At 42.4% G+C, this 22,910-nt stretch overlaps 1 protein-coding gene across 1 annotated transcript in view; it reads right to left on the reverse strand.

Moving 5' to 3' along the window:
- LOC124040701 (piezo-type mechanosensitive ion channel component 2-like) overlaps positions 1-22,910 on the reverse strand; it is a 202,099-nt gene that overhangs the window by 37,089 nt on the left and 142,100 nt on the right. The window contains exons 32-40 of the mRNA XM_046357776.1: positions 21,515-21,621; positions 20,613-20,733; positions 18,046-18,120; positions 17,249-17,415; positions 10,766-10,968; positions 8,028-8,204; positions 7,023-7,209; positions 6,563-6,726; positions 685-943 (exon numbers count right to left, since the gene is read on the reverse strand). Coding sequence (XP_046213732.1) covers positions 685-943; positions 6,563-6,726; positions 7,023-7,209; positions 8,028-8,204; positions 10,766-10,968; positions 17,249-17,415; positions 18,046-18,120; positions 20,613-20,733; positions 21,515-21,621 — 1,460 coding nt within the window. The remainder of the gene's footprint in view (positions 1-684; positions 944-6,562; positions 6,727-7,022; positions 7,210-8,027; positions 8,205-10,765; positions 10,969-17,248; positions 17,416-18,045; positions 18,121-20,612; positions 20,734-21,514; positions 21,622-22,910) is intronic.

Here is a 22,910-nt window from a genome sequence, read left to right on the forward strand (position 1 = left end):
TAGACTATAGCAGTGTCTATGTCTGTCATAGACTATAGCAGTGTCAATGTCTGTCATAGACTATAGCAGTGTCAATGTCTGTCATAGACTATAGCAGTGTTTATGTCTGTCATAGACAATAGCAGTATAGCAGTGTTTATGTCTGTCATAGACTATAGCAGTGTTTATGTCTGTCATAGACAATAGCAGTATAGCAGTGTTTATGTCTGTCATAGACTATAGCAGTGTTTATGTCTGTCATAGACTATAGCAGTATAGCAGTGTTTATGTCTGTCATAGACTATAGCAGTGTTTATGTCTGTCATAGACTATAGCAGTGTTTATGTCTGTCATAGACAATAGCAGTATAGCAGTGTCAATGTCTGTCATAGACTATAGCAGTGTTTATGTCTGTCATAGACTATAGCAGTGTCAATGTCTGTCATAGACTATAGCAGTGTCAATGTCTGTCATAGACTATAGCAGTGTCAATGTCTGTCATAGACTATAGCAGTATAGCAGTGTCAATGTCTGTCATAGACTACTGTCATAGACTATAGCAGTGACACTGTGTTTAACGTGCAGTAGTTCTCTGTAGCATATAGCATATTATATTATTTTCTCGGCCTGTGTCCCAAATTGGACCCCTGGCTAAAAGTAGTGTACTAAATAGGGAATAGGGTACTGGTTGTAGGGCTACTTTACCTCGGTATAAACGATGGCGGTCATCCAGAACCTCTTACTGGGTCTCGGTACCGACAGCATGGCCCAGAGGAAGATGAGGATGGGGAGGACCAGGGTGACGCAGGAGGCTGACAGCATGTTGTTGAGTATGATGACTAGGTAACACACCATCTCAGAGTGGGCCACCAGCATGTTATACAGGGCATAGACCAACTGGAGCACCAGGGGCTGGCCCACATAGAACCGCTCCGACCGCTCTAGCTCCTCATCATGGAACATCCTGATGGAGGGGAGAGAGAGGGGGGAGGGAGGGGGAGAGAGGGAGGGGGAGAGAGGGGAGGGAGAGGGAGAGAGGGAGAGGAGAGAGGGAGAGGGAGAGAGGGAGAGGAGAGAGGGAGAGGGAGAGAGGAAGGGGGAGAGAGGGAGAGGAGAGAGGGAGAGGGAGAGAGGGAGGGGGAGAGAGGGAGGGGGAGAGGGTGGGGGAGAGGGTGGGGGAGAGAGGGAGGGGGAGAGAGGGAGGGGGAGAGAGGAAGAGGTGAGAGGGAGAGGGAGAGGGAGAGAGGGAGAGGTGAGAGGGAGGGGGAGAGGGTGGGGAAGAAAGGGAGGGGGAGAGAGGGAGGGGAGAGAGGGAGAGGGAGAGAGGGAGAGGTGAGAGGGAGGGGGAGAGGGTGGGGAAGAAAGGGAGGGGGAGAGAGGGAGGGGGAGAGAGGGAGAGGAGAGAGGGAGGGGGAGAGAGGGAGGGGGAGAGAGGGAGAGGTGAGAGGGGGGTGGAGAGAGGGAGGGGAAGAAAGGGAGGGGGAGAGAGGGAGGGGGAGAGAGGGAGAGGAGAGAGGGAGGGGGAGAGAGGGAAGGGAGAGAGGGCGGGGGAGAGAGGGAAGGGGAGAGAGGGAGAGGGGGGCAGGGCGGGGGAGGGAGATATTAGCTAAAGTGTAAAAAAAAAAGATCTGGCAACCAAGCTAGGATGGAGGTGTGAATGTTTCCTATTAGAATCAAGGTTTGCGTTTGAAGGTGTTGAATGATGTTCAGAGTTAAAAATGTATTTGATAACCGATGTTGTATAATTCCAGGTGGTCCCAGTAGTCATGTTGAGATGTGGTGTGTTCCACCATTCTCTATAGCAAACGGGTTATAAAAGCACAGTGTCGAAGCCACACTGAGGAAACTCTCAGGTGTGCCTTGAGGAAACTCTCAGGTGTGCCTTGAGGAAACTCTTCAGGTGTGCCTTAAAGGAAACTCTCAGGTGTGCCTTGAGGAAACTCTCAGGTGTGCCTTGAGGAAACTCTCAGGTGTGCCTTGAGGAAACTCTTCAGGTGTGCCTTGAGGAAACTCTCAGGTGTGCCTTGAGGAAACTCTCAGGTGTGCCTTGAGGAAACTCTCAGGTGTGCCTTGAGGAAACTCTCAGGTGTGCCTTGAGGAAACTCTTCAGGTGTGCCTTAAAGGAAACTCTCAGGTGTGCCTTGAGGAAACTCTCAGGTGTGCCTTGAGGAAACTCTCAGGTGTGCCTTGAGGAAACTCTCAGGTGTGCCTTGAGGAAACTCTCAGGTGTGCCTTGAGGAAACTCTTCAGGTGTGCCTTGAGGAAACTCTCAGGTGTGCCTTGATGAAACTCTCAGGTGTGCCTTGAGGAAACTCTCAGGTGTGCCTTGAGGAAACTCTCAGGTGTGCCTTGAGGAAACTCTTCAGGTGTGCCTTGAGGAAACTCTCAGGTGTGCCTTGAGGAAACTCTTCAGGTGTGCCTTGAGGAAACTCTTCAGGTGTGCCTTGAGGAAACTCTCAGGTGTGCCTTGAGGAAACTCTTCAGGTGTGCCTTGAGGAAACTCTTCAGGTGTGCCTTGAGGAAACTCTTCAGGTGTGCCTTGAGGAAACTCTCAGGTGTGCCTTGAGGAAACTCTCAGGTGTGCCTTGAGGAAACTCTCAGGTGTGCCTTGAGGAAACTCTTCAGGTGTGCCTTGAGGAAACTCTCAGGTGTGCCTTGAGGAAACTCGCAGGTGTGCCTTGAGGAAACTCGCAGGTGTGCCTTGAGGAAACTCGCAGGTGTGCCTTGAGGAAACTCGCAGGTGTGCCTTGAGGAAACTCTCAGGTGTGCCACAAAACGTCTCCTAATCGTGATAATATAATCAGTCACTGATAAACGTGACCTGTGGAATGCACATTGGACTGTTGACTTGGGAGCACTAGTGGAGGTCAGATAAAACAGTAAACATCCCATGGTTACAGCTGTTGTTTTAGGTCCAGTTTATCATTTGAGGAGAGAGCATCACGGGCAAAGTAATTTGTATCATTTAATTTCGCCTGTGAGAACTTCGCCTGTGAGAATCGGATTAGGCTTAGCTGAACCACAGCCTCTGGTACTGTAAGTCTCTGGTTTTAGCTGAACCACAGCCTCTGGTACTGTATGTCTCTGGTCTTAGCTGAACCATCTGGTACTGTATGTCTCTGGTCTTAGCTGAACCACAGCCTCTGGTACTGTATGTCACAAACTCACAGAACGGGACCGCAGAGTACTGAAGTGGTAGGCCACACAAACTCACAGAACGGGACTGCAGAGTAATGAAGTGCGTAAAGCATAAAAATAATCTGTCCTCGGTTGCAACACTCACTTCCGAGTACCAATCTGCCTCTGGAAGCAACGTCAGCACAATGACTGTTCGACTGGAGCTTCATGAAATAGGTTTCCATTGCCGAGAAGCCGCACACAAGCCTAAGATAAGATCAGATATAAGATAAGCTAAGATCACCATGCACAACGCCATGCGTCAGCTGGAGTGGTGTAAAGCTTGCCGCCATTTTACTCTGGAGCAGTGGAAACACATTCTCTGGAGTGATGAATCACGCTTCACCATCTGGCAGTCCGACGGACGAATCTGGGTTTGCGGATGCTAGGAGAACGCTATCTGCCCGAATGTATAGTGCCAACAACTGTATAAAGTTTGGTGGATGAGGAATAATGGCCTGGGGCTGTTTTTCATGGTTTGGGCTCTTTAGTTCCAGTGAAGGGAAATCTTAACGCTACAGCATACAATGACATTCTAAATTATTCTGTGCTTCCTACTTTGTGGAAACAGTTTGGAGAAGGCCCTTTCCTGTTTCAGCTTGACAATGCCCATGTGCACAAAGTGAGGTCCATACAGAAATAGTATGTTCAGATCGGTGTGGAAGAACTTGACTGGCCTGAGCAGAGCCCTAACCTCAACCCCATTGAACACCTTTGGGATGAATTGGAACGCCGACTGCGAGCCAGACCTAATCACCCAACGTCAGTGCCTGACCTCACGAATGCGCTTGTGGCTGAATGGAAGCATGTCCCCGCAGCAATGTTCCTACATCTAGTGGAAAGTCTTCCCAGAAGAGTGGAGGCTGTTATAGCAGCAATGTTCCAACATCTAGAGGAAAGCCTTCCCAGAAGAGTGGAGGCTGTTATAGCAGCAATGTTCCAACATCTAGAGGAAAGTCTTCCCAGAAGAGTGGAGGCTGTTATAGCAGCAATGTTCCAACATCTAGTGGAAAGCCTTCCCAGAAGAGTGGAGGCTGTTATAGCAGCAATGTTCCAACATCTAGTGGAAAGCCTTCCCAGACGAGTGGAGGCTGTTATAGCAGCAATGTTCCAACATCTAATGGAAAGCCTTCCCAGAAGAGTGGAGGCTGTTATAGCAGCAATGTTCCAACATCAACTGGAAAGCCTTCCCAGAAGAGTGAAAGCCAGTATAGCAGCAAAGGGGGGGACCAACTCCATATTAATACTCATGATTTTGGAACGAGTTGTTTGACAAACAGGTGTATACTTTTGGCCATGTTGTGTATTTTTTTTGGTGCAGATTTGTGGGACGCTCTTAAAGGGGAAATGAATCGTTATGAATAAGGAACTATGACAATAATTCAAATAAACACTTTAATCTATAAAAAAATGAAAAACGTTTGTCACAGAAAATAGATGATTTGCAGTATGGATCAGATGAGATGGAGGTCATTACCACTAATAAGGACATTTTAGATATGCCGCAGAATGTTTAAACACACCAAGATGTTCCACAGTTCAACTAAAATGTTTTGGGAAGTACTGTTCTATTGTAATATAGATCTACAGTTGAAGTCAGAAGTTTACATACACCTCAGCCAAAAACATTTAAACTTTCACAATTCCTGACATTTAATCCTAGTAGAAAATTGTCTGTCTTAGGTCAGTTAGGATCACCACCACTGTCAGAAAAATAGTAGAGAGAATGATTTATTTCAGTTTTTTTTCACATTCCCAGTGGGTCAGAAGTTCACATACACTCACTGAATGTAAAAAGGAGTAAAACTGTCCTGTCTTAGGTCAGTTAGGATCACCACTTTATTTTAAGAATGTGAAATGTCAGAATAATAGTAGAGAGAATTATTTATTTCAGCTTTTATTTCTTTCATCACATTCCCAGTGGGTCAGAAGTTTACATACACTCAATTAGCATTTGGTAGCATTGCCTTTAAATTGTTTAACTTGGGTCAAATGTTTCGGGTAGCCTTCCACAAGCTTCCCACAATAAGTTGGGTGAATTCTGGCCCATTCCTCCTGACAGAGCTGGTGTAACTGAGTCAGGTTTGTAGGCCTCCTTGTTCTCGCACACTTTTTCCAGTTCTAATCACACATTTTCTATAGGATTGAGGTCACAGCTTTGTGATGGCCACTCCAATACCTTGACTTTGTTGCCCTTAAGCCATTTTGCCACAACTTTGGAAGAATGCTTGGGGTCATTGTTCATTTGGAAGACCCATTTGCCAACAAGTTTTAACTTCCTGACTGATGACTTGAGGTGTTGCTTATATATTTCCACATAATTGTCCTTCCTCATGATATCATCTATTTAGTGAAGTGTATCAGTCCCTCCTGCAGCAAAGCACCCCTACAACATGATGCTGCCACCCCCGTGCCTCACGGTTGGGATGGTGTTCTTCAGCTTGCAAGCCTCCCCCTTTTTTCTCCAAACATAACGATGGTCATTATGGCCAAACAGCTCATCAGACCAGAGGACATTTCTCCAAAAAGTATGGTCTTTGTTCCCATATGCAGTTGCAAACCGTAGTCTGGCTTTTTTATGGCGGTTTTGGAGCAGTGGCTTCTTTCTTGCTGAGCGGCCGTTCAGGTTATATCGATATAGGACTTGTTTTATTGTGGATATAGATACTTTTGTACCAGTTTCCACCAGCATCTTCACAAGGTCTTTTGCTGCTGTTCTGGGATTGATTTGCACTTTTCACAACAAAATACGTTCATCTCTAGGAGACAGAACGTGTCTCCTTCCTGAGCGGTATGACGGCTATGTGGTCCCATGGTGTTTATACTTGCGTACATTTGTTTGTACAGATGAACGTGGTACCTTCAGGCATTTGGAAATTGCTCCCAAGGATGAACCAGACTTGTAGAAGTCTACCATTCTTCTTCTGAGGTCTTGGCTGATTTCTTTAGATTTTCCCATGATGTCAAGCAAAGAGGCACTGAGTTTGAAGGTTGGACTTGAAATACATCCACAGGTACACCTCCAATTGACTCAAATGATGTCAATTAGCCTATCAGAAGCTTCTAAAGCCATGACATCATGAATTTTCCAAGCTGTTTAAAGGCAAAGTCAACTTAGTGTATGTAAACTTCTGACCCACTGAAATTGTGATACAGTGAATTATAAGTGAAATAATCTGTCTGTAAACAATTGTTGGAAAAATGACTTGTGTCATGCACAAAGTAGATGTCCTAACCGACTATCCAACACTATAGTTTGTTAACAAGAAATGTGTGGAGTGGTTGAAAAACAAGTTTTAATGACTCCAACCTAAGTGAATGTAAACTTCTGACTTCAACTGTATATATATTACACTCAGTACATAACTAGAGACATTATTAACATTAGTGTGTCTCATCCACTTACTTGTTGAGCAGCAGTTCGCTGGCGGTCAGCTCAGTGGTCAGAGAGGGCAGCAGGGGATCGTCCAGATAGTCTGACCGGCTGGAGTCTGGGGTCATCGCCATCATCCTCTTATCGTCCCTGTCGCTCTCATCCTCACTCACCTCCAGTGGGTCAAAGCTCACCGCCTCCATGACAAAAATAATAATAATTCATAATAATAATATAATAATTCATAATCCATTTAGTTTTACCCTTTCATGATACAACAATTACCAAGGGTGAGCAATCAAATTATTAATCAATCAATCAAATGTATTTTATAAAGCCGTTTTAACATGAGCAGTTGTCACAAAGTGTTTTACAGTAAACCAGCCCGACCCCAAAAAGCAGAAGTGAAAGCAGGGGCCAGGAAGAAATCCCTAGAAGGAAGAAATCTAGAACGGAACCCGGTTCAGAGTGACAAAGGACATAGAGAACCAACCTTGTTGTAGCTGGAAAGCACGTCAGTGTCCGAGGTGTTTGGAGCATCCGAGGTGTCCAGCTGACCTGCCCGGCCCCGCTCCTCTGTGTTCCGGTACTCTTGCCGGACACCGCCATCGTCACTGTCAGTGGTACAGTCCTGGGACCCTGATCGAAGGGCCAGGAAGGTCGAAGTTGGACCGTCTACCCTGAAGGAGGGGACCTCCACTGGGCCTGGAGTCTCCCATGGATCCCACTTTCCCTGGTCTCTCTCCTCCTCCTCAGTGGTCCCTCCACCACCACCACTCCACCAGGGGCTTCCCTCAGCCCCCTCTGTCTCCGGATGTGAGGGTCCCAAGGGTTTGTTCTGCCTGTCCTCCCCCTGGTCCTGTTCGTCATCCACCTCCTCGATGGTGTCATTGGTGCCTTGCCGTGAATAGAGAGTGATGCACTGAGTCGCCTCGCTGTGGGGCACAGACAGACAGACAGACAGACAGACAGACAGACAGACAGACAGACAGACAGACAGACAGACAGACAGACAGACAGACAGACAGACAGACAGACAGACAGACAGACAGACAGACAGACAGACAGACAGACAGACAGACAGACAGACAGACAGACAGACAGACAGACAGACAGACAGACAGACAGACAGACAGACAGACAGACAGACAGACAGACAGACAGACAGACAGACAGACAGACAGACAGACAGACAGACAGACAGACAGACAGACAGACAGACAGACAGACAGACAGACAGACAGACAGACAGACAGACAGACAGACAGACAGACAGACAGACAGACAGACAGACAGACAGACAGACAGACAGACAGACAGACAGACAGACAGACAGACAGACAGACAATCAACAACCCATAACAGAAAGTGGGTGATAATCAACAACCCATAACAGAAAGTGGGTGATAATCAACAACCCATAAACAGAACATGTGTGTGTGAGGGGAGGAAGAGGAGGAGGAATAAGAGGAAGAGGTTTTTGGCTTGGACCAGGCACCTGGACACTTGGCTGCAGCTGCTGTCAGTCGACTTGGAGGCGTCCAGGCCGTAAATGCTACAGAGTTTGGTCCGGACACGCTCGCTGGTTCTGGGAATAGGAACGTCTGACGGCATTCCGTCCAGCTCGTCCAGCGTGTCTTGGCGGGAGAACAGCATGGTGGCCTCAGTGTAGGCACTGAGGAATGACACAATGGTTAAAACATGGCTTTCACATGACACGGCTAACGATGTGGAAGTTTCCAAATGGTAAAGTTGGTGGGGAGGTTATGGCCGAATGTACTGTAGAATGTGATTCCTCATCTCTCAGCCTGTATCCTGAAGATACTGATCAAGCCATAGAATGACATATAGAATGCAATAACAGCATATCTCAATAACAGCATATCTCAATAACAGGATATCTCAATAACAGCATATCTCAATAACAGGATATCTCAATAACAGCATATCTCAATAACAGGATATCTCAATAACAGCATATCTCAATAACAGGATATCTCAATAACAATAAAAAGCATTTGCCCTATTTCTAATTATCTCTATTTTTGCATATTTTTAATACTGAATGTTATCAGATCTTCAACCAAAACCTAATTTATTTGAATTTGCATTGAAACTTTATTTAACTATGCAAGTCAGCTATTAGATAAAGGGAACCTGAGTGAATAAAACACACAACAATTACATACCTGTATATATTATTACATAAATAAAGTTATGCAAAATAAAAAAATAAGTAATTACTCCCTATAGTTAGTGATCAGTCTCTCACGTCGCTGTGGAGGAATTTTGGCCCACTCTTCCATGCAGAACTACTTTAACTCAGTGACATTTGTGGGTTTTCAAGCATGAACGGCTAGTTTCAAGTCCTGCCACAGCATCTCAATTGGGATTAGGTCTTGACTTTGACTAGGCTGTTCCAGAACTTAGTGTTCTTGGGCACAGGAACTATGGTGGTCTGCTTGAAACATGTTGGGTTAGGGTTAGAATTACAGACTCAGTCAGGGACAGATTGAAAATGTCAGTGAAGACACTTGCCAGTTGGTCAGCACATGCTCGGAGTACACGTCTTGGTAATCCGTCTGGCCCAGCAGCCTTGTGAATGTTGACCTGTTTAAAGGTCTTACCTACTTCGGCTACGGAGAGCATGATCACACATTCATCCGGAACAGCTGATGCTCTCATGCGTGCCTCAGTGTTTTTTGCCTCAAAGCGAGCATAGAAGTCATTTAGCTCGTCTGGTAGGCTCATGTCACTGGGCGGCTCGCGGCTGTGCTTCCCTTTGTAGTCTGTAATAGTTTGCAGGCCCTGCCACATCTGACGAGCGTCGGAGCCGTTGAAGTACGATTCAATCTTTGTCCTGAATTGACGCTTTGCCTGTTCGATGGTTCTTCAGAGGGCATAGCAGGATTTCTTATAAGCTTCCGGGTTAGAGTCCCACACCTTGAAAGCGGCAGCTCTACCATTTAGATCAGTGCGAATGTTGCCTGTAATCCATGGCTTCTGGTTGGGGTATGTACGTACAGTCACAGTGTGGACGACATTCTCGAAGCACTTCTTTATAAAGCCAGTGACTGATGTGGTGAACTCCTCAATGTCATCGGAAGAATCCCGGAACATGTTCCAGTCTGTGATAGCAAAACAGTCCTGTAGTTTAGCATTTGCTTCATCTGACCACTTTTTTATTGACCGAGTCACAGGCGCTTCCTGCTTTAATTTTTGCTTGTAAGCCGGATTCAGGAGGATAGAGCTGTGGTCGGATTTACCAAATGGAAGGAGAGGGAGAGCTTTGTGCACGTCTCTGTGTGTAGAGTAAAGGTGATCTAGAATTGTTTTCCCTCTGGTTGCACATTTAACATGTTCATGGAAATTTGGTAGAACAGATTTAAGATTCACTGCATTAAAGTCCCCGGCCACTAGGAGCGCCGCCTCTGGGTGAACGGTTTCCTGTTTGTTTATTTCCTTATACAGCTGACTGAATGTGGACTCCTCTTTCACCCCAGCTGCCAAACTAACCATGATTCAGATGACCATCCTACCCATGCTAGATTACGGAGAAGTAATTTATAGATCAGCAGGTAAGGGTGCTCTCGAGCGGCTAGATGTTCTTTACCATTCGGCCATCAGATTTGCCACCAATGCTCCTTATAGGACACATCACTGCACTCTATACTCCTCTGTAAACTGGTAATCTCTGTATACCCGTCGCAAGACTCACTGGTTGATGGTTATTTATAAAACCCTCTTAGACCTCACTCCCCCCATATATGAGATATCTACTGCAGCCCTCATCCTCCACATACAACACCCCTTCTGCCAGTCACATTCTGTTAAAGGTCCTCAAAGGGTTAGAAGAAGCCTACATAACCAACCCATAAAGTCAAATTTAACATCCATATAATTGGCCAGCTATATAAACTGTAATATTGATTTATCCTGCAAGAGATGGGGTTCAATTGGTAACATACATTTTGTGTCTTCTTCTAATGCCTCTTAACTATCGGCACCGCAGAGGTGACACGACTGGGTTTCCAATTGAGGATATCTGACTGTATCATGCACACCCTTGTAGTTGCACCGATTCGTCGGCTGTCTTCCCTCACGCCAGTGAGGAAGCTCAACAAAGTGAGGGTGTTAATGGCGGTTAAGGGGAAAGTAATCTAAAAGTACCCGAATGGTAATCAGATTACAATTTCAGATTACATTTAGAAAGTAACCTACCCAAACCCTGCTTACCTGGATATACTATCCCTGGAGGCCATAGATACAATGGAGTCCTGGCTCTCCATACGATAGCTGCCTCTCCTTCTACGGACCCTGTGAGACCACGACACACTGTCCTCCTCAATGAGCCGGTCCAGACTGGAGCCCTGCGACATGTATATACGCATCTGCTTCTGGTAGTACACATGGATACTGTCTCTGGATGGGACATTACCCTGTAGGGGAATTACACATTAATATAGGTTACATATAGGTTATATATATATGTTGTCATTGATTGATCTGCTCCTGGTAGTACACATGGATACTGACTCTGGACAGGACGTTACCCTCTAGGGAGTGGTTTTATGGTTAGGATCGATATCGTCACTGATTCTCTATTTTTGTTTTGTTTTTATTTTTGTTTTGTTTATTATTTTTGTTTTGTTTTTATTTTTGTTTTGTTTTCTTAAGGGGTGGATCAGTTTGATATTGCAGATAGATTGTTGCTTCCATCAATGTAATTGTCTGCATCATCTCCAATACCCCATATATTTTTGGGGTAAATATATATTTAAAAAATATACATATATACATATTTACATACATACATACCATATATATATGTATACATAATCATTCATACAATGAATCATATATGCATACTTTTTTAAGAATATACCTTAATTATTCCCCCAAGCCCGACCACCCTTCCCCCAAGCCCGACCACCCTTCCCCCAAGCCCGACCACCCTTCCCCCAAGCCCGACCACCCTTCCCCCAAGCCCGACCACCCTTCCCCCAAGCCCGACCACCCTTCCCCCAAGCCCGACCACCCTTCCCCCAAGCCCGACCACCCTTCCCCACGCCCGACCACCCTTCCCCCAAGCCCGACCACCCTTCCCCAAGCCCGACCACCCTTCCCCCAAGCCCGACCACCCTTCCCCCTATTGGCGTAAACTAACAAACACTTAGGCTTCTACCTTCAGTTTATACATCTTACACACATTTTACAGACACTATTTTACAATAGTTATATTTAGTTTGTTTTTAGTCCTTCCTCTATTTCTGATGTCCATCCAGTTTGATTTCTATTTGTAACTGTGCTATTTCATTATTCATATTTCATTTCTGAACCTTTATTCATTTTACAGATGTTTTACATGGTTTATCTTGTTATTAGTCCCACCCTTCAGCCCCATTCAACCCCTCCCATCTGTCTCTTAACATCATCCATTTTGGATTTCTATTTGCCATTTTCATATTTTCTACTGTGCTGTGATGCTTCACAAAGTACTGAACCTTTCCATTCCAAATAAAATGTAATAGTTTTGGTTCATATAATTTAAATAGCAGGTCACTAGGTGTAGGCAAAAGCATAAGCAAATAGGTCAACTGTGATATAACTAAGGAGTTAATCAGGGTGAGTTTTGCCACAAATAGACAGGTATTTTCCTTTCCATGGCAGCAAGATCTTATCTATTTTTGCTAACTTTCTAATAAAATGTATTGCAGTGAGTTAATTTCTTTCTTTTGGGACATGTATAACGAGTATGAGAGACTCTAATTGTGTTTTTTAAAGAAAACATAAATCATCAGCGTACAATGATAACTTCGTTTTTAAGCCAAGTCTAATCCCTTAATATTATTGTTGGATCTAATTTTAACAGCTAACATTTCGATGGCAATAATAAATAGATATGCCGATAGTGGACAACCTTGTTTTACTCCTCTTGATAGTTTAAAACTTTCTGAGATGTAGCCATTATTTACTATTTTACACCTAGTGTTACTATACATGACTTTAACCCATTTTATAAGAGATTCTCCTAAATTGAAATATTCTAGGCATTTATATATAAACTCCAGTCGTACTTTATCAAAAGCCTTTTCAAAATCAGCTATGAAAACCAGGCCTGGTGTCCCCGATATTTCTAGTGTTCTATTGTTTCCAGTACTTGTCTTATATTATCTCCAATGTATCGTCCATGTAATAAACCTGTCTGATCAGGATGAACAATAATATCTGACAAAACCTTTTTAATTCTATGCACCAAGCATTATGCTAGAATTTTTGCATCACAACACTGAAGTGTAAGAGGCCTCCATTTTTAATAATGGACTGGATCTTTATATACACTACTTGGGTCCAGTTTCAGTAATAATGATATCTGACCTTCTTGTTGCATGTCTGATAATCTACCATTTATATAGGAGTGGACGAAACGTTGACTATATCATAAGGTTTAGTATACTTCCACTGGTATGCCGTCCAGCCCTGGAGTTTTCCCAGCCTTAAAGGCTTTAATTGCATCAACAAGTTCCTCCTCTGTAATTTGTGCTTCACATGAGTCTTTCTGTACAGATGTTAATTTTACATTATTAATAGGGGAAAAAATCCATACAATTAGTTTCAGTTAGTGGAGATGGAGGAGCCTGAAATGAAAACATATTCTTATTAAAGTACTTTACTTCCTCTTTCTAAATATAATAATAATAATAATAATAATATATGCCATTTAGCAGACGCTTTTATCCAAAGCGACTTACAGTCATGTGTGCATACATTCTACGTATGGGTGGTCCGGGGGAACGAACCCACTACCCTGGCGTTACAAGCGCCATGCTCTACCAACTGAGCTACCCTGACCATTCGGTGAATTATGCGTGACTCCATTTGTAACGATTTTCAACACATTTTGTTTGGTAGCATTTCTGTTGAAAGTAATTTGGTGTATTTTTCCCCATATTCCATCCAGTTCTCTTTATTTTTATAATATATTACACTGGATCTTTCTGGAATAAATTCCTTCATTTCTTTTAGCTTTTCCTCTAACTTATTCTGTGCCTCTATGGTACAGTTTATATTGCTATCTACCTGTACTGTTAGTCCTTCAATTTCCTTTGTTAATATGCACTCTTTTGATCTAAATTGCTTTTGTTTTATAGATGAGTTACATGGCCTCTAAAGGCACATTTCAAAGTGTCCCATACAATAAGGGGATCTGCTGTACCTATGTTATGTCTAAAAAAGTCTGTTATAAATTCTTCTGTCCTAGTTCTAAACAAGTTATCATCTAGTATGCTTTGATTAAATTTCCAAAAATATCCTCGCCCACATGGAAATTCTGTAAGAGTAATATATATGCCAATTATGTGATGATCCAAACGCATTCTGTCCCCTATCAACACTTTTTAAACTTTTGGTGCCAGAGACAATGACATAAGAAAGTAATCGAGATGCTTGATTAAGCTTCCGCCATGTACAGTGGGGCAAAAAGTATTTAGTCAGCCACCAATTGTGCAAATTCTCCCACTTAAAAAGATGAGAGAGGCCTGTAATTTTCATCATAGGTACACTTCAACTATGACAGACAAAAATGTGTTGGAGCGAGGATATTGGAAATTTAATCAAAGCCTACTAGATGATACTAGATGGACAGAAGAATTTATAACGGACTTTTTTAGACATAACCTAAGTTGAGGGGGCAGTGCTGCTCTTGGTTTCTGACTGCATTTTGGCTGCATACAGACCGCTTACAGCAGGCCCATAAAACAGTTAGGGACTTCTCTTTAGTATCTGGGTCATTCAGGTGGGTGTCTAGGGTATAGGGTTGTGGACCGTCCCATCAATATAGGATTATAAATAAATTAGATGTATAATTTATTTTTTAAATGTAGTTCCCTATGACAGGACAATAAATAAATTAAATGAATAATTTATTTTAAAACACTGTTCCACCATGATAGGACAATAAATAAATAAGATGTATAATTCATTATAAAAGTATATCCATCATCTGAACAACATTGAAAGCCCTCCCACAGCAATACATTGGTTCTGGGATATTGCAACCATTTCCTTTCTCACTCAACGCTACCAAACACCAAAAAACACACACCACGCCATCCACACATACTGGGCCTTCTGTTTACAGAGAGGGTGTTTTTATCTCCACCATGTTGAATTAGTGCTTTTGTGTTCCAATTAGAAGATAGACAGAAAAGCTATATTTTTTGTTGTGTTATTACAATCCATAACCGGGCTATAATTGTGTGTTTCCTTATTTGTTTCCTAAATAGCCATGGAGTAGTCTTTGTGTCTCTGAACAACTGGTTGTCAAGATACGGTTTATTGACTACGAAGGCTATGCGTTTCACTTTCAATCTATTTTCCTTGAAAAATTGGATACAGAACTATACGCGCGTTCTGCAATTTCCTTCGGGAACTGGTCATTCGTTCGGTTTCCTTCGGGAACTGGTCATTCGTTCAGTTTCCTTCGGGGAACTGGTCATTCGTTCAGTTTCCTTCGGGAACTGGTCATTCGTTCAGTTTCCTTCGGGAACTGGTCATTCATTCAGTTTCCTTCGGGAACTGGTCATTCGATCAGTTTCGTTCGGGAACTGGTCATTCGTTCAGTTTCCTTCGGGGAACTGGTCATTCGTTCAGTTTCCTTCGGGGAACTGGTCATTCGTTCAGTTTCCTTCGGGAACTGGTCATTCGTTCAGTTTCCTTTGGGAACCGGTCACTCGTTCAGTTTCCTTCGGGGAACTGGTCATTCGTGCCTATTTTCGTGCCAGCAAGTCTTTTACCCAGGCTTTTAGCCATTATTTGATCTTTAAAGAAAGCACATTTGGCAACGATTGGGCTTTCATACCTCTGCCCTCTCTGTCCAAAGTGGTGTACATGATCGAGTTGGATTTTGTCGATAGCTTCGTGTGGGATCTGAAGCGCTATGAAGAGGAAACTCTCTAACTACACATTCAGGAACTTCTCCTTCTTTCTCTTGGACACCTGTAAGTACCAGATTCTCTCTCATGGATCTAGTCTGTATGTCAAGTAAGGCTTCTCTCAGAACGGCGTTCTCCTTTTCAAGTTCATTAAATTCAGTTCATTAAATTGACTGTCTTGACTTGTTTGTCTTTCTCCAATATCGCAGCTTTTTCATCACTCATCCCGAGGCCTACAACTCTTTTATATCCTCATTGACTAATTCAAGTATACCCAGTCGACACAGTTTGTCAGTTATTGATTTTAACAGATGGGTTTCGACCTTTACCATTCCTGGTGGTGAAAATATGAAATCGTCTGTAGAAGAGTCACGGTTTCATTTTTTAACAGGTTCCCCTGTCTTACTCTCCATCATGTAGAGACGGGTTCCCCTGTCTTACTCTCCATCATGTAGAGACGGGTTCCCCTGTCTTACTCTCCGTCATGTTGAGACCGGTTCCCCTGTCTTACTCTCCGTCATGTAGAGACGGGTTCCCCTGTCTTACTCTCCGTCATGTAGAGACGGGTTCCCCTGTCTTACTCTCCGTCATGTTGAGACGGGTTCCCCTGTCTTACTCTCCGTCATGTAGAGACGGGTTCCCCTGTCTTACTCTCCGTCATGTAGAGACGGGTTCCCCTGTCTTACTCTCCGTCATGTAGAGACGGGTTCCCCTGTCTTACTCTCCGTCATGTAGAGACGGGTTCCCCTGTCTTACTCTCCGTCATGTAGAGACGGGTTCCCCTGTCTTACTCTCCATCATGTAGAGACGGGTTCCCCTGTCTTACTCTCCGTCATGTTGAGACGGGTTCCTGTCTTACTCTCCGTCATGTAGAGACCGGTTCCCCTGTCTTACTCTCCGTCATGTAGAGACGGGTTCCCCTGTCTTACTCTCCGTCATGTTGAGACGGGTTCCCCTGTCTTACTCTCCGTCATGTAGAGACGGGTTCCTGTCTTACTCTCTGTCATGTTGAGACGGGTTCCCCTGTCTTACTCTCCGTCATGTAGAGACGGGTTCCCCTGTCTTACTCTCCGTCATGTTGAGACGGGTTCCCCTGTCTTACTCTCCGTCATGTAGAGACGGGTTCCCCTGTCTTACTCTCCGTCATGTAGAGACGGGTTCCCCTGTCTTACTCTCCGTCATGTAGAGACGGGTTCCCCTGTCTTACTCTCCATCATGTAGAGACCGGTTCCCCTGTCTTACTCTCCGTCATGTAGAGACGGGTTGCCCTGTCTTACTCTCCGTCATGTAGAGACCGGTTCCCCTGTCTTACTCTCCGTCATGTAGAGACGGGTTCCCCTGTCTTACTCTCTGTCATGTAGAGACCGGTTCCCCTGTCTTACTCTCCGTCATGTAGAGACGGGTTGCCCTGTCTTACTCTCTGTCATGTAGAGACCGGTTCCCCTGTCTTACTCTCCGTCATGTAGAGACCGGTTCCCCTGTCTTACTCTCCGTCATGTAGAGACGGGTTCCCCTGTCTTACTCTCCGTCATGTAGAGACGGGTCGCCCTGTCTTACTCTCCGTCATGTAGAGACGGGTTCCTGTCTTACTCTCCATCATGTTGATACGGGTTCCCCTGTCTTACTCTCCGTCATGTTGAGACCGGTTCCCCTTTCTTAGAGAGAGAGAGAGAGAGAGAGAGAGAGAGAGAGAGAGAGAGAGAGAGAGAGAGAGAGAGAGAGAGAGAGAGAGACAGAGAGAGAGAGAGAAAGAGAGAGAGAGAGAAAGAGAGAGAGAGAAAGATACCTTTTTGACCTCTCTAGTGAGCATGCATCTCTCAATGCGCAGCACGGTGGAGATGTCTATGTGTTCTCTACACACGTTGTTCATCCATTTGGTGAAGCTCTCCACCGTGGTCTGGAACAACACCCAGGTGAACTTGATGATGTTGAACACTCGCTTCAAGACGTTGTCTGGTGGGACGTAGAGAAGTTACATTTACCGTACACTCTTCGTCAAAGCGACATACAATCAGTCTATTCAAACTAAAGTAGTCATAATACCAGTCTATTCAAACTAAAGTAGTCATAATACCAGTCTATTCAACTGAAGAAGTCATCATATCAACACTCACAATCACATTGCTATTGACCATTATTGACTCTGAGTAAACTATAGTAAGGATAATATATATGTATTTAAATTATTTATATTGCATTGAGGTTGGTCTCTCCATGTATGTGGTTTTAACATGTGTTTTGGATATAACTATAAACTGGGTAGTTTGGCTCATGAATGCTGTTGGCTGAAAGCCATGGTATATTGAAGCAATAAGACCTGAAGGAGCGTGGTATATGGACAATATACCACGGCTAAGGGTTGTTCTATAGCCCTTAGCCGTGGTATATTGGCCATATACCACAAACCCCCGAGGTGCCTTATTGCTATTATAAACTGGTTACCAACATAATTAGAGCAGTACAAATAAATGCTTTGTCATACCCGTGGTATACGGTCTGATATACCACAGCTGTCAGCCAATCAGCATTCAGGCCTTATTTCTTCAATATACTACAGTATTTCAAAGGGGCTGTGGCACCCACCTGGTCCATCAGACTTCTTCTCCTCTCCTCCCTTCTGATCCTCCTCTGTCTCTCCGAACTCTATAGTCACATGACCTACAGAATAACAACACAAAACAATAACTTACAAAGGACAACACAACAAAACAATAACAACAAAACAATAACATATAGAGAATAACACAACAAAACAATAACAACAAAACAATAACATATAGAGAATAACACAACAAAACAATAACATATAGAGAATAACAAAACAATAACAACAAAACAATAACAATAACAACAAAACAATAACATATAGAGAATAACACAACAAAACAATAACAACAAAACAATAACATATAGAGAATAACACAACAAAACAATAACTTATAGAGAATAACACAACAAAACAATAACAACAAAACAATAACATATAGAGAATAACACAACAAAACAATAACAACAAAACAATAACGTATAGAGAATAACACAACAAAACAATAACAACAAAACAATAACATAGAGAATAACACAACAAAACAATAACAACAAAACAATAACATATAGAGAATAACACAACATAACAATAACTTACAGAGAATAACACAACAAAACAATAACAACAAAACAATAACGTATAGAGAATAACACAACAAAACAATAACTTACAGAGAATAACACAACAAAACAATAACGTATAGAGAATAACACAACAAAACAATAACGTATAGAGAATAACACAACAAAACAATAACAACAAAACAATAACATAGAGAATAACACAACAAAACAATAACAACAAAACAATAACATATAGAGAATAACACAACAAAACAATAACTTACAGAGAATAACACAACAAAACAATAACAACAAAACAATAACGTATAGAGAATAACACAACAAAACAATAACTTACAGAGAATAACACAACAAAACAATAACATTTAGAGAATAACAACAAAACAATAACGTATAGAGAATAACACAACAAAACAATAACAACAAAACAATAACATATAGAGAATAACACAACAAAACAATAACAACAAAACAATAACATATAGAGAATAACACAACAAAACAATAACAACAAAACAATAACATATAGAGGATAACACAACAAAACAATAACATATAGAGGATAACACAACAAAACAATAACAACAAAACAATAACTTACAGAGAATAACACAACAAAACAATAACAACAAAACAATAACATATAGAGAATAACACAACAAAACAATAACATATAGAGAATAACACAGCAAAACAATATCATAGAAGATAACACAACAAAGCAATAACAACAAAACAATAACATAGAGAATAACACAACAAAACAATAACAACAAAACAATAACATATAGAGAATAACACAACAAAACAATAACAACAAAACAATAACATATAGAGAATAACACAACAAAACAATAACAACAAAACAATAACATATAGAGAATAACACAACAAAACAATAACAACAAAACAATAACTGACAGAGAATAACACAATGATACAATTGTAACGGCTCTCTTCTATCTCCTCCTCTGACGAAGAGGTAGAACAAGGATCAGACCAAAATGCAGCGTGATGATGATTCATGATATTTTAATGAAGGAAAAACTATACATACAGAAACTACAAAAATAGCGAAATGAAAATAAGGAAAACCGAAACAGCCCTATCTGGTGCAAACACAAAGACAGGAACAATCACCCACGAAACACTCACAGAATATGGCTGCCTAAATATGGCTCCCAATCAGAGACAACGATAATCACCTGACTCTGATTGAGAACCGCCTCAGGCAGCCATAGACTACTTAGACCCCCACAAAACCCCAAGACAAAAAACACAGCACAATAACCCATGTCACACCCTGGTCTGACCAAATAAATAAAGAAAACACAAAATACTAAGACCAAGGTGTGACAACAATAACTTAATGCACATATAACAGAGTAGATTTGGATTATAATGACTGTGCATGTATGAGCAGTAAGCACCCGTTCTACTAGATAATATTCTGGGGTACACGTCTGGGCTGCCCACTCTCACCCTGCCTTTTCACAACCAAGCCTCTTTTGATAGGGCTGAAGACCTCCACAGTACATTACTTACATTATGAATAGACTGACAATCAAGAATATAGTGTGTATGCTTCTTTATACCACTGACTCTGGCTTACTCTTCTGATTAGGCTTGCATAATTCTGCTAACTTTACCAAAATTCATAGGTTTTTCCACAAATCCAGGTTGGAATACTCTTGGAATCAGGATGGAATAAGCAGAAAATTGAGGAATCCTCCAAACGGGGTTTCTGGAAAGTCTGGTCATTTTGGGACAGTTACCCGACTTTTACAACCCTACTCCTGATTAACTTCCTTCTTGTGTTTGTCTCCTGGTGTACCTGGTTCATCATTTGTGATTATCTCTCTTGGTCTACCTCTTCCAGAACCCGCACTCACCATCCATCTGGTTATTTTTGTGTTTATCTCTCTTGGTCTACCTCTTCCAGAACCCACACTCACCATCCATCTGGTTATTTTTGTGTTTATCTCTCTTGGTCTACCTCTTCCAGAACCCACACTCACCATCCATCTGGTTCTTTTTGTGTTTTTCTCTCTTGGTGTACCTCTTCCAGAACTTGTGCTTCTCTTTGCTTCGTTTCTTCATGGCTGTCTTGGAGTCTGTTATCCAGACATGGTAGACAAACTGGGACAGTACAGTACAGGAAGCACAATGTTAGAGTTCGAACATAACGAGACGGATCCTAATTTGAGATGTGTGAGATGCTTAACTCCAACTATCTGTTGATGCTGACAGAGGATTTGTACGAAAACGTGAGAAACACACACTGATTTCAAGTTAGGATTCAATTCAATCAAAGGAATGATTCAGAGGGGTTGGGTTAAATGGCGAAGACATGCTGAGGACACAGGATACAGACTACACAGACTGAGGATACAGACTGAGGATACAGACTACACAGACTGAGGATACAGACTACACATGCTGAGACACAGGATACAGACTACACAGACTGAGGATACAGACTACACAGACTGAGGATACAGACTACACAGACTGAGGATACAGACTACACATGCTGACGACACAGGATACAGTCTACACAGACTGAGGATACAGTCTCACAGGCTATGGTAAGAGGAGATGCTGAATCTATTGTTTTTGTACCTTGGCTGCCCTGATTACATACTGAAAGATGGCTTTTGGAAGTTTAATGATAGATCTGGGCAGAGCTATAAGGGCTGAGGCAAACTTCCCAATAGCTTCCTGAAGAGGAGGGACAAAGGGTGGTGGGAGAGTTAGTAGAAAACAGAATTAGATTATATTGAAGAAAGTGTCAGAGCAGAAAGAACACATTTTCCAACTAGCAACAGATGATCTTAAACTGAACTGAACAATAAATACAATATAATATTTCACATACCGGTAATACCGGTAACTACTTTGTCGTTGTTCTATTCCTCACCTGAAACGCCGACTTCTTGGGAGGCAGTAGACCCTCTCTTCTCTCCATCTCTTCCTCCTCTTCTTCACTGTCGGTTTCAAACAAGTAATAATCTCCACTTCTCACCACTGAGAAGTAGAGAGCAAGGTGCTGTTAATATTAACTGGAGGAAAGGGTTTGAAAAGCAGGTGATGCTTTGGGGTGTAAACTAGGTAAATGTGAGGCAGCAGAGGTTGGTTTGATTCCAAAAGCCTACTTAGTGGGATGAAGTTGATGAGGGCAGGGAAACAACACACAAAGTTAGACACAGAATAATTGCATTAGTTTGTTTGGTAAGACATGGCACAGGTTTGAGGTGACTTGGGCAGAGACTTTAAAAGTATTGTAATTGGTGAAACGGAATTATGTCCTTGAACAGAAGAGCCACAGTAGGGGAACAGGAGTAAAGGATGCTGGGTAATACAGTGCATTCGGAAGGTATTCAGACCCCTTCGCCTTTTCCACATTTTGTTACGTTACAGCTGTCGTGTCTGTGACTATCATTAAATGTGAAGTCTGTTATTTTATCAAATCAATTCTCTATCTGTAATTTAATTATACGATTAAACTAATCCTGTAACTTTAATTAACTAGGAAGTCGGGGCACCACGGAAAAATGTTTGTTTATGGAGTGTTAATTTCCCGAATATAACTCTTCAGATATTTTATTATCTTATCGATTACAGTCTTCTATTAATGCATTATTACCTCATCAGTTCTCGTAACTGAACATCGCAAACCCTTGGATATCTGTACGAACCCTAGCCTAAATCATGAATCAGCGATATACAAATTGGCTTAATTATTTATTTACTAACTAATTAAATAATCACACAGAATCACATAACAAACCAACAGTAGATATTTGGATGATACAAAGAAAAAGTCCCTAGTGGACTAAGCCGATATGAAGGCTTGGTAGACAAAGGAAAGGGGTGGGGACTGAGAAAGAGTGGGAAAGACGAAATGGATTCACTACAGTCTATAATTATATTCATTGAAATGCTAATCCTTCACACATGAACGGCCGCTCATTCGAAAATAATTGCAATGTGTTTATATTTACGCCTGTATGCCGTTGTTGTCTTCTCTGTTGGAAACGATGGTCAGTCTGCTGGAGAGTCAGTTCATCAGAGAGTCTCTGGGTAACTTCCCCAGAAGTCACAATGTCTTTCGAAGTTGTAGCTTTCTCTGCTGCTCTGTTGTAATGGATATGTCAGGCCTAGAGATGGTCGTTGCATAGATAGATGCTACCGTGGTTGTCGTTATTCTCATACTAGACTTATGTAATCTCCAGCTACAGACAAGTAATTATACGTCTAGGATTTGCTCTTATTCTGTAGTGATCGATAGTCTCAGAGTTTAACCACTTCCAGCC

This window comes from Oncorhynchus gorbuscha, linkage group LG08 (genome assembly GCF_021184085.1).
Source record: "Oncorhynchus gorbuscha isolate QuinsamMale2020 ecotype Even-year linkage group LG08, OgorEven_v1.0, whole genome shotgun sequence".
Taxonomy (NCBI): domain Eukaryota; kingdom Metazoa; phylum Chordata; class Actinopteri; order Salmoniformes; family Salmonidae; genus Oncorhynchus; species Oncorhynchus gorbuscha.